General features: G+C 40.3%; 1 protein-coding gene across 2 annotated transcripts in view; it reads left to right on the top strand.

The window, feature by feature from the left end:
- UBE4B (ubiquitination factor E4B) overlaps positions 1–13,071 on the top strand; it is a 126,082-nt gene that overhangs the window by 86,406 nt on the left and 26,605 nt on the right. For both annotated transcript variants that reach the window (XM_008568820.1, XM_008568821.1), the window contains 5 exons: positions 876–1,074; positions 2,975–3,113; positions 8,986–9,085; positions 10,344–10,471; positions 11,312–11,410. In XM_008568820.1, coding sequence (XP_008567042.1) covers positions 876–1,074; positions 2,975–3,113; positions 8,986–9,085; positions 10,344–10,471; positions 11,312–11,410 — 665 coding nt within the window. The remainder of the gene's footprint in view (positions 1–875; positions 1,075–2,974; positions 3,114–8,985; positions 9,086–10,343; positions 10,472–11,311; positions 11,411–13,071) is intronic.

The raw sequence follows: 13,071 nt of genomic DNA, 5'->3' as shown, positions 1-13,071 counted from the left end.
AGGGGGGGGGGGGGGGGGGGGGGTCAGGAGCAGACCCAAGGAGACCAGTTTCAAGGTCATGTGTGCGTTAGTCCTGGTGAGAGAGTGGCTGTGGCTACTTTGCCAGGATAGAAGAGTTAAAAGGGTATCCTTCCTAGATTATTAATAAATAGTAAATAAATGATGTGAGACCTCTACTTGGAAGCAAACACAAAAGTGTAGACAAGAGCATAGACCTGGTGATTTCATCGGCTTTGACCATTTACTAACAGTGGAACCTCAGACAATGACTTCTCTGTGCTTCAGTCCTCATCTACTAAATGCGGACAATAATAGCACCTAACTTGTAGGTATATTATATGTGAAACTGTTAGAATAGTGCCTAGTACATAGTGATCTCTCAACCAGTGCTAATTGTAGCTCTTTGAATTGTTCTTTTATTAATGCAGGACTGTGCTAGTGCTGTCAGCTAGAGAACGTATGTCAAGCGGTAGTAAGTGGAACTAGTTGTTCTGATGCTGATGAGAGGAAATAAAGAAGAAAAAGCAGGCAACATTTATTGTGTTTCTACTTAAGTAATTTTGAGGCTCCTGGGCAAATCACTTAAATTCTCTGAGCCTTAGTTTCCTCCTCTGTAAAATGTGAATTGCAGTGTTGCTGACCTCTAATGGTTATTGTGAAGATTCAGCGCAAGAATGTATAAAATACTTCACGTATTATTAATACTCAACAAATGGCACCTGCTAATAGAATGACAGTGGTGACGATGTATGTGTCCCCTCATTAACTTTGGCATATGGTCATGTTTGAATGTTCAGTCTGCTTTCATATAAAGTTGTGCCAAAATTTCTACTCACATTGTTATTTTAAATAGTTTTTTTTCTATATTTTTACAGACAGATGATAGATTGGTATCTACAGATGGATTTATGCTGAATTTCCTTTGGGTACTACAGCAGCTAAGTACAAAAATCAAGTTAGAAACGGTTGATCCTACGTATATATTCCACCCAAGATGTCGGATTACTCTTCCAAACGACGAGACGCGAGTGAACGCCACGATGGAGGATGTGAGCGACTGGCTGACCGAGCTCTGTGAGTGACGTGCTCGTTGTCCCGGCACCAAAACACGGCCCTTTCACCTGGATGCTAGCCGCGCCTCACACATTGTCATGACTTCTCCATAAAATGAGTTTATGACATAGGGACACACAATACATTAGTACGGTGAGGAATTATTTGGTTTAGCCAAAACAGATAGATACATCAAACAAACGGGAAGAAATATATTGCTTTAAGTTAAAAATAAAAGAAATATAATAAAAATGATAGTAGCAACTTAGTTATTGTATAGATTTTATATATACCAGTTAAAATTCTCATTAAATATTTCACAGGTGTTGCCGAATTGACGGTTTGGAATATGAATATTTTGAAGGTGTTATGATTGTAGATCTTTCCTCTCAATATAAAACATGTTATTTAATGACAGACATTAAAACCTTGGGCCGGCCCGGTGGCGCACTGCGTTAGTGCGCCGCTTGGGAAGCGTGGCGGCGCTCCCGCCGAGGGTTCGGATCCCACATATAGACCGGTTCCCGCTCACTGGCTGAGCGAGGTGCGGGAGCAACACCGAGGGTTGCGATCCCGTTGCCGGTCCCGGTCCGGTACGGGGGCGACACTGAGGGTTGCGATCCGTTGCCGGACACGGAAAAAAGACAAAAAAAAAAAACCCTATAGCATTTATATTTTAAATATTATAAAATTATTTATGGAATAGGATGAATTCATGCTTACCCAGCAGTGGCAGTATCATGATCAGATGTACACATTCAAGAAAAATATTTAAACTGTTGTTAAGAGCTAAGTGTCCAATGAACAATAAAATCAGTGTCTGTCATTTGAATAAATGGCTATTGGTATAATCTTAGGATCATACCTTATAGTATAACGAAGTCCAAAATAGTCAAAGTGTTAAGCATGTATCTTAAAAAAAATCTAATAAAGAAAACATTAGAAAACCAAATAGAAGATTTGACCTAGCTGTGAAGGAGAGAGAAATTTATGATTTAAGTAAGAGATAATATGCATGTGTCATAATATGTAAATGTGCCTTTTATGCAGTGAGACAAAATGAATATGTAAAAGAATGGGGTAATGTGTGTTGCATAATTGATAATAGCATACTATTTAAAATATAGAACTGTTGTAAACATCTAAAGGCAAAACTAAATTCTGCCAAGATGACAGTTTTCTTTTGCTTGGGAAAAAAATGTAAACAGTATATATGTCATAGGGAATAAAATACACATGTAGGAAAAAATATATGTACTTGTAGGAATTAGCTACAAATTGAAAGAAATTCAAATTACCATTATATATCTGCGAGTTAGCCAAAACCAAAGTCATAAAATTGAATGTAAGTTTATGAAGAAATAGAATTTAATTTATTTAATCTATCTTAAGTGAATTTTGATGATTCATAACAAAAATTATAATACTGTTATTCCCAGTAATTCTGCTTTTCAGAATATATTTCCAAAACTAGGGCTGGGGGAGGTAAAAGGGAGTAATTTTTTTGTATATAGATCCTCCCAGTGGTACTATTACTTATAATTGAGAAAAATTAGAAATAACAAACATGCAGGGAAAGGCTATGGAATCAGTAGCTTATTAATATTATCTGATACCATTTTGATATGTAAATGATATTTGTATATTGTGTTGAAAAATGTAAATGGTTTTACAAAACACATCAGAAAGACACATTACAAAAGATTGTTGATAGACATCTATGTAATCTTTTAATCAGATGGGGCAGAATACCTGGTCCTTAAATGGAGCTCACAGGAATTCTGTTTCTCTTATAACATTACTTCAAGTTTATAATTTAAGAGAGTATCCCTAAGTTTCTTGAAAATTCAAGTGTAATTTTCTCTTCAGAATTGAGCTTTTTTCCTGATTTGTATTTAAGGAATTATGTTACTTTTCCTAGATGGAGATCAGCCTCCATTTTCTGAGCCGAAATTCCCTACAGAATGCTTCTTTCTCACCCTGCACGCTCACCACCTCTCCATCCTGCCTAGTTGCCGCCGCTATATCCGCAGACTTCGGGCCATCCGGGAGCTCAATAGGTATGTGCCCTGATGCCATGTCCTGGGATTGTCTGAGTTGCCACTTGTCATGAGCAGGCAGTTCCACTGTGACCAGGAGATTTGAATGTGGGGGGTATGTGAGTTACAGTGTACTGTCTGCCTCCACTATCACATCCATGTTCCTCAGTTTTCCAGAGTTCTTTACCTGGTGATGTGATCCAAACTTTGATTTCTGAGAGTTCTGAATCCTTGGTATTCTCTCTATATGTGGTTGCTACAGATTTCCGTTACCTTTTTCCACTGGGCATGGCGTTACCAGGAGGCACTTTAAAGGATCCCTCGGATTCTAGACATAACCATGGCTACCCCTGATAATCAAGATAATTTGCTCCCACCAACATGTAATTCCCATTTTTGCCTGTTGTCTTGTGGCATAAAGAGTCCAAAGTGGGGCTGGCCCGGTGGCGCACTGGAGAGTGCGTCACTTGGGAGTGCGGCAGTGCTTCCGCCAAGGGTTCGGATCCCACGTGGAGACCGGTTCCCGTTCACTGGCTGAGCGCGGTGCGGGCGCAACACCGAGGGTTGCGATCCCGTTGCCAGTCCCCGGTATGGGCGCGACACCGAGGGTTGCAATCCCGTTACCGGTCAGTAAAAAAGACAAAAAGGAAAAAAAAAAAAAGAGTCCAAAGTGGCTAGGTAGCAGCCTCAATTTCCAATTCATTAGCACCATTTTGTGTTTCTTAGTCTAAGCATTTGTCCCCATGTACCAGCACCTCCAGACACACAACAGTCACAGGAATGTGGAAGCAAACATTTTTCAAACTGGTCATCTGGAATACCAGTAAATAGAGAAGCCACTTCCACCTTTTGGTCTAGTACCTGTGTACTCTGACTAGGAGAGAAACTGTCATCTCTCTATCTATAAGTCTATCTACCCAGCAAAAATCACTTATTCTAGTAGTTACTTTGTAGATATTCTTTCTACACATAATCATGTTGTCTGTAAATGATGACAGTTTTCTTTCTTTCTGAAACTTTTTTTTTTCATACCTTAGTGCACTGGCTGTAATTTCTGCTGTAATGTTGAATAGAAATAACCTTCTTGAAATTTATGTCTTGTTCCAGTTAATGGGGAAAGCTTTTTGTATATATCCTTTGTTGTCACATTAAAGAAATTCTCTTTTATTTCTAGTTTGCTTAAAGTTTTTTATTCTTAATGAGTCGAATTTTATTAAGTGCTTTTTCCATATCAGTTGAGGAGATTAGATGTTTTTCTCTCCTTTATTCTGTTAATGTGGCTAAATTATATCAGTTGGTTTTCTGATATTAAACCAATCTTTCATTCCTGGAATAAACTTGACTTTTTAATTTTTTTCATTGTTTTGGATAGTCAATTTGCTGATATTCTGTTTAGGATTTTTATGAGTCTTGTTTTTTTTGGTGGCTGGTCAGTTTGGGGATCCGAACCGTTGACCTTGGTGTTATAACACTGCACTCAAACCAACTGAGCTAATCGGCCTGCCCCCTGTTTAGGACTTTTGAGTCTATTCAAAAGAAAGATTGACCTATAATTTTCATTTCTTGTTAAATGCTTCTTAGATTTTGGTATCAAAGTTACGTTTGCCTCAAAGCGAACTGGGTGGTGGTTCCCCTTTTTCATATTCTCTGCTAGAATTTATTATATAAGAATTATCTTGGGCCGAGCCCGTGGCGCACTCAGGAGAGTGCGGCGCTGGGAGCGCTGTGGCGCTCCCTCCGCGGGTTCAGATCCTATATAGGGATGACCGGTGCGCTCGCTGGCTGAGTGCCGTGTGGCTGATCTCGGAAAAAGACAAAAAAAAAAAAAAGAATTATCTTATTTCTTCCTTAAATGTCCAGAAAAAGCTGTAAAGGCTTAGAGTTTTCTATGTGGGAAGGTTTTAAATTATGGGTTTTATTCAATTAATAGATATAAGACTATTTAAATTTTCATTTATCTTGTGTCAGTTTTTCCATAATATCTAAAGTTTCAAAATTTTTAGGCATAAAGTTGTTCACAATATCCTCTTTTTTCCATCTTAATGTCTGTAGGATCTTTATTATTTGATTTGCTTTCTTTTAATTTTAGTTTGCTTTTTTGTTGATGTTTCTATTGCCTCTTGAGGATACTTAAATCATTCCTTTTAGCCCTTTCTTATTTATACATGTAAGACTATTTAGTTTTCCTCTAAGTGTAGCTTTAGCTGCATCCCTCGTGTTTGGTATTGTTCAGTTCAAAATATTTTCTAATTTTTCTTTTTTCTTATTTGACCTGTGGGTTATTTAAAAACACATTGTTTAAATACTGTATTTGGGGGGTATTTATCTCCTGTTATTGATTTCTAGCTATAAATTCCACTGTGGTCAGAGAATAAATTCTGTGTGATTTGTGTCTTTTGAAGTTTATTGAGACTTGCTTTATAGCCTAACATTTACATTAGTAAATAATGTTCCTTACAGACCCAGAAAGAATGTGCTTCCTGTGTTGTTTATTGCAATGTTCCATGTATGTCATTTAGGCCAAGTCTGTTAAACTTTTGTTGAAGTATTCCTTATCTCCGCTGATTTTATCAGCTTATATCAGTTATTGAGAGAGGCTTATAAAAATTTCAAACTGCAATTGTGGATTTATCTGTTTCTTCATCCTGATATGTATTGTCATCCTGGGATCCATCACTCCTGCTGGCTTTGAAGGGTCCATTTCAGTGGCACCATCTGTCACCTTCACTCCCAGCTGGCAGTGAACAGCCACTGTTGTGTTTTTCAGAGATGCTGGTATTCCCTCACCTGTGTATTTTCCAGTGCTGTGATATAAGAAGGACATAGTTGGGGTGTGTGTTCATGTATTGGGAGGGGGATAATCTGAGCAAATCACACCTGGTAAATCTACAGTAATATTCTAAGCTCCTTAAGTTTTGAGGTTTTACCTCTGAATTATGTCAAGGGATACCTGGCAAGTCAACTTCATTCAGCATCGGTCACCGTCAATTCCAAGTTTCATTGGGCACACAGTTAGAACCCCTCCCAACTACTCAGGCTAATATCAAATCCAGAGTTTGTGGTAGGTATAATCATGTCAGTGAATTTAGCCTCACATAGAAGTATGGTAGCATTTTCCTTTCTTGCTGATCAGAGAATCCATCCCCACACATAACCCCACACATACTCCCACATTTCTGGCTGTACCTATGTGGTAGGTAGAATAATGACGTCTCAAAGCTGACTACCTCCTAGCCCTAGAAACTGTGAATATGTTACTTTACGTGGTAAAAGGGACTTTGCAGATATGACTAAGTTAGGGACCTTGAAGTGGCAGGATTATCCTGGATTATCCAGGTGGACCCAATGTCATCACAAAGGTCCTCATAAGAGGGAGTCAGGAGGGTCAGAGTGAGAGAAGAAATGTGATCACAGAAGCAATGGGCAGAGTGATTTGGGGTCTCAAGCCTAGGAATGCAGGTAACTTCTGGAAGACAGAAAAGGTGAGGAAACATGTTCTTCCCTAGAGCCTATAGAAGGAACCGTCCCTGCTGACCATTTTAGACTTCTGACCCCCAGAACTCTAAAACAGTAATTGTATTCTTTCAAGCCACTAAGTTTGTGGTAACTTGTTACAGCAGCAATAGAAAACCAGTATCACATGTTAGCAAATTTTGCTTTTTTTCCCTTCACCCACGTGAATTTGTAGAACCAACAGGAAACTGGCATTACCTGGTGAGGCACCTGCCTCAGATGAAACCATTACAGGAGCTGCTGTGCTAGCAAGTGAGACTTGGGGCTGGAGAGATTTGGGTACTCGGAGCCATTACATTCTCTCAAATTCTTCTGTTTGAACTCTTTGGGTCCCTATCTTTGCCCTGACTTTCAGATAACAGACCCAGTAAAGTTATGAATGTAGCCTATATTATAATTTAGTAATTTGTAGGACCATATTCTGCTTCTTTACAGTAGTGTTAGAAACTCCCTGGTTCATTGACTTTTCCCTGAGGTGAGAGTTTCAAATCTTGAGCCTGTATTTTCTTTCCACGAGCTCTCCAGCATGATTAGAAGCAACCATCCGTCACTTCCTTCTAGGAGATCCCCAGCGATCATTTATGTAGCTGTTTTCCCACTCAGAGCCTTGGGCTGCTAGTGTTCCATCTTCAGATACTAACTGGATCTTCACCACTTTCAGACCAGCCCAGTTGGAGAACTGATCCCAGAGGCCCATTTTTTCTTGAGAGCCTATTACCTATAACCTGTTCTGGTGCCAATAACCATATAGGTCATTATATTAGTTTCCTGTTTCTGCTGCAGCAAGTTACTATAACCTTATGTGACTTAAAACAACTATTATGTTATAGTTCTGGAGGATATGAGTGCTAACCTCAAGGTTACACTCCTTGCTCTAGGGGAGAATCTCTTTTTTTGCCTTTTCCCGCTTCTAGAGGCCGTCTGCATTCCTTGGCTCATGGCCCCCTTACTGTGTGTTCAAAGCAACCGGCATAGTATCTTCATATCTCCTTCTCTGTCTGACCTGTGTTTCCATTGTCATCTCTCCTTGTGTGACTCTGACTCCCTCTCTCTCTTAGAAGGACCTTTGTGATGACATTGGGTCCACCTAAATATTCCAGGAGAGTCTCCCCATCTTAAACCATTACCCTAATCACATCGACAGCATCCCTTTTGCCATGTAAGGTCACATATTCACAAGTTCCATTCGGGGGGGGGAGTAGGATGTGACATTTTCAGGGGAACCATTATTCTGTCTGCCATGCTCACATGTCAGTTGTAGACAAAACAATCCAATTTTTCTGGGATGAGAAAAAAAATGTATTATTATAGAGTATTATTTGTTTTATTGAGTTATTAGAATGGCTGGAAAAGAAGACTACCAGAGCTATACTCTCAACCTGGCCTGACAGGGAAGCTACTTCAGGGTTCAGCCTAGTTGTAGAGCCTCAGCTATAGCTTCAGCCAAAACCCCTCCACCACTGTGCTTCCAGAAGAATCATGCAGCTGCCACTTCAGTGTTGACTTTGCCTGCAGTGAGGGGTCATCTCTTGGAGGAAGCTAGGTCTTGCAGAAATGCTGGCAGCAAGAGAGTCTGGGAAATGGAGCTTTTAGAGATTTAGCAACCTCTAGTTTTCTACACAGTGTCATGATAGAAGGGGTTGGGATCATGTTAAGTAGCCAGTCTTCAAAATATGCAGCATAGGGCCGGCCCGGTGGCGCACTGCTATAGTGCGCCGCTTGGGAAGCGCGGCAGCGCTCCCGCCGAGGGTTCGGATCCCACATACAGACCGGTTCCCGCTCACTGGCTGAGCGAGGCGCGGGAGCAACACCGAGGGTTGCGATCCCGTTGCTGGTCCCGGTCCGGTATGGGGGCGACACTGAGGGTTGCGATCCGTTGCCGGACACGGAAAAAGACAAAAAAAAGGAAAAAAAAAATATGCAGCATATTAGGTGATCAGGGAAGACTTTACTTCACTGACAGGTGATATGTGAGCAGACACCTGAAGGAAGTGAAGGAGCAAGTTGCAAGCAGAGGAAACAACAGTTGTAAAAGAAAAAAAGGAAGCACCACTAGTAAAATAACCTTTTGCTTTGGGTAATCAAGTAGGCATAGTGACCTTGAATTTTCATGAGAGTCTTCTTTTTTTCCCTCCCAGAAAAATAAGGAACAATGTACTTCTTTCATCAAATCTAACATGCCATCAATTTTAAGACACATCATTATTTTAGGAACCAGTAAGAAAGAAAAATGCTGCCAATTAAACCATAACTTGCCATTGATTGTGAGATATACTGTGATTTTAAAGATGGTATCTGACCGTCAACGAAATGGCCAAAATGAATGGATAAGGTGGATGCAGGTGTTTTCTTTCATTTGATCATTAGTCTTTGATTTCAGAACTGTGGAAGATTTGAAAAATAATGAAAGCCAATGGAAAGATTCTCCACTGGCAACTAGACACCGTGAAATGCTGAAGCGCTGTAAAACTCAGCTTAAGGTTTGTATTGTTAATTGGAATAATTATATAGACCAGCTTCATAGTAGTAATTTTCCCAGAATATGTGCCTTGAGCAAGCAGTTTAATGTCTTTATTTTTTCTTCATTATTCTTTTCCCTTAAGGCAAAATAATACATTTGAAAACTTGTTGATACTTTGCATATATCTGTATACAACTATTTAAATCTCAGGGCAAAATATGCATATGCTTATATAGTGACTATATGAATTCGTAATGGGTTTTATCATTCTCAGTTTAACATCACTCCCTTTCCCTACCTTGCACAAGATCTTCCCACCTGCTGGCTCCCGGCCCCTGCCCTGGCACACACACATTGTCCAGTATATCCAGCTATGCATTTTCATGATACTTCACAAAGTGAATCTGTTGTATGGCAAGATCTCTTTCTTTTGCCCCTCATTCTTCATTTTTAATTGAAAGTGATTTAGCATACAGAACCTACCTATAAATGGGAATATCCCGGCTCACGAGTCACAGCTAAAAACAAATGCTGGCTAAAGTTATACAAGGAAAGCATAGATCGCAAATCTGTGCATTTTTCTTCTGTTTATATTAAAATTACAAAGCTGAGTGTTAGTTGGTCATGTTTTCTGTTGATTAGTAGGGTGATATGTGGAAATTTCACCTGACAGATTTCTGGTACAAGTTAAGATTTCAGTTTTATTTATTAACAGACTAGACCTCTTAAAGATGCAGAATAAACCAGGGGCTCTTCTCTGGAGTCTGTAGACCCCTGAGCATCCCACAGATGCGTGCGTGCGTGCGTCCGTGCGTGCGTGCGTGCGTGCGTGTGTGTGTGTGTGTGTGTGATTCTCACCGCAGTCCTCTCACGTAGGTGTTACATCCTTGGTGGGCAAGCGTTTTGCCTGAGGGCAGCTCCTAAGTGGTGATGCTGGTGTTCAGACAGTGACTTGTGTGGCTTTTTCCCACTAACTGGGAAAAGAGCCTCTCCTGTCAACCTCCTCCCCTAGTCAAGTTATGATGACAGTAGTAACTAACCCTTCTGAGCACCTACCTGTGTGCTAGACTTTGTACTCAAAGTTTTGCCTGGCATACCTTTGTTTTTCTCAGGAAAAGTGAAGAGCTTGAGACACAACCAGCATCCTATAGCGAGCTGGAGGTGCAGCTCTAGAAGCTGTAGATCCTAGATTTCCCATCTCCCGGCCCATTCCCTGCCCAGTCACGCGCAGTCCCAGGTCCCGACTAATCCGTGGGTGTGGCGTGCTACCTCCGCAGAGGCTGGTGCGGTGCAAGGCCTGCGCGGACGCCGCTTTGCTTGACGAGAGCTTCCTGCGGAGATGTCTGAACTTCTACGGCCTGCTCATTCAGCTGCTGCTCCGCGTCCTGGACCCCGCCTACCCCGAGTGAGTGTGCGCTTCCCCCACGTCCTCCCTCCTGGTCTGGGCTGTGTCGTCCTCGTGGTTCTCCGATAGCTGAAACCAAAACCCTTACTGCCTCAGAACTCATTTCTCAGTTTTTTTATATTATATTTATGTAGACTATGAAATTCATTACACTTATAGGTGTTTTCCCAGTGATTAATTACAGTAATAGGTGACTATCAGCACCTATTTAATTTTGACATAGTATTTTTTTCAATTCACTATAAAATCTTGGAAAGGGAATGTAAAAAGGGAAATCTATAAATCAGAAGCTAAAAGCTGGGGGCTAATAGGATATGAGACCAGGAAGATAAGCAGCGAATTCACAGACTGAGCTACGAACATTGTTGAGCACTTTATCATCAACTGGACATCTCCAGCGAGCCATTTTAATTTTATTTATTATTATTTTATTGTTATTATGAAGTCTTTGGGTCACCAATATTGCTGAGATTGGCCCAAGCCCCCTGCAGGAGTGGAAAATGTTATTTAAAATATGTGTAGCTCTTTTGTCTGAAACAGTTTGAGTTGTGCAAAATGATCAAATCTGACCTTATTTCCTTCCCATTTTATTTGTTAACCTTAACAAGAAATCAAGAAAAGGAAAAGCATTTCACAAACACCCTTGCATATCCAGTCTTCATTATTCCCTGCCCATTTCTGGTTGTGGTTTTGTCGCCTGTATACTTTTTACATAGTTGTATTATAGAATGAGTCTTTTTGCCCAAATAAAATACTTATTTAATAGTACTGTAATATTCTCTGTAGTTTGACGTACCATGATTTCATTTTGTAAGTTGTGCTTTTTTTCTTCTTTGACAGTATAACACTGCCTTTAAATTCAGATGTCCCCAAGGTATTTGCAGCGTTGCCTGAGTTTTATGTAGAAGATGTTGCTGAATTTTTATTTTTTATTGTACAGTAAGTGCCTTTAACAAATTACACAGTTCTAATATGTTTTTATATATAATATGTACATGATTATATTGCAGAGCTCCCATTTTATGCCTGAAATTTTATGTAACTGTTTTAACTGAATGCTGCCTAGAGACTGGAAAAATAAATCCAACTGTGGCAGCAGTCCAATTCCAATAATATCTCAAAGACAGAGCAGGATTAACAGTGCAGATAATGTATTCTGTGAAAACCGAGTGGAATGTTTAATAGTTGAGTATGTGTGTCTGAGAAACAGAAGGAACAAATAGTGTATAAATATCTGAGTGGACATCCAAAAGCCAGAAATATCCACATCTATATTTTGTGCCAAAATTTGTCTGAATTGTAAAATTAGAGAAAGCTCACAAATAAATTGTTGAGTTTATAACTGATGTTTGGGGTTTTTTAATTTTTCAAATCCTTATTTGGTGTATAAAATTCACGTTTTATTTTTGAAACATTACGGGTTAGAAGGACTCAGAATCGTAATTCCTTGACGCCACGGTAGCATTATTGTGGTGGTCCTGGCTAGGTGGGGGGACGGCAAAGTAGTATAGGTTCGCAATCACAAAATACAAATTGTGAAAGTTTGGTAACAAACAATAGAAAAATCCAAAATTAGTATAAATGTTTTTTAATAAGAACCAAAATTAAATGGAGCCAGTTGTATCGCTGTCAGAAAAGCTGCCTTAATGAAAAGCCCCAGTCAGTGGTGACACATGGGTTTTGAATGGCAAGTAATTTAAAAGGTGATTAAAAATCATGGCTTATTTGTTGAATGAAGCCAGCCTCAGAATTTAAGCAACTTATCAGCACCACGCTCTCCCTTTTTTTTTTTAAAAGATGACCAGTAAGGGGATCTCAACCCTTGACTTGGTGTCGTCAGCACCACGCTCACCAGTGAGCAAACCGGCCATCCCTATATGGGATCCAAACCCGTGGCCTTGGTGTTATCAGCACCGCACTCTCCCGGGTGAGCCACGGGCCAGCAACTTAAGTCACATTTTAAATTTGCTCCAAGGGCCGGCCCGTGGCTCACTCGGGAGAGTGCGGTGCTGATAACACCAAGGTCACAGGTTCAGATCCCTATGTAGAGATGGCTGGTTGGCTCACTTGGGAGAGTGTGGTGCTGACAACACCAAGTCGAGGGTTAAGACCCCCTTACCGGTCATCTTTTAAAAAAAATAATAAATAAATAAAATAAAATAAAATTTGCTCCAAGCACAGTAAAAAAAAAAAAAAAAAAAAAAAACAGCTATGTGAAAATTTTCATATATGCTTATTCTCATTTCAGCAGAGGTTTTTTTTTTTTGTCTTTTGTCTTTTTCCGTGTCCGGCAACGGATCGCAACCCTCAGTGTTGCCCCCGTACCGGACCGGGGACCGGCAACGGGATTGCAACCCTCGGTGCTGCTCCCGCGCCTCGCTCAGCCAGTGAGCGGGAACCGGTCTGTATGTGGGATCCGAACCCTCGGGCGGGAGCGCCGCTGCGCTTCCCAAGCGGCGCACTATCCAGTGCGCCACCGGGCCGGCCCAGCAGAGGTTTTTTTAAATCTTTTTTTTTCTTTTTTTTTCTTGTTAGTTAAAGCAGTTAACTCTATCAAAAAATTTTAAAAGACTTTTTTGGTAGTGAAGGCGTTTTGTGAA

This window comes from Galeopterus variegatus, unplaced genomic scaffold (genome assembly GCF_000696425.1).
Source record: "Galeopterus variegatus unplaced genomic scaffold, G_variegatus-3.0.2 Scaffold445, whole genome shotgun sequence".
In the NCBI taxonomy this organism is placed as follows: Eukaryota; Metazoa; Chordata; class Mammalia; order Dermoptera; family Cynocephalidae; genus Galeopterus; species Galeopterus variegatus.
This window is presented reverse-complemented; position numbering and strand designations above follow the sequence as displayed.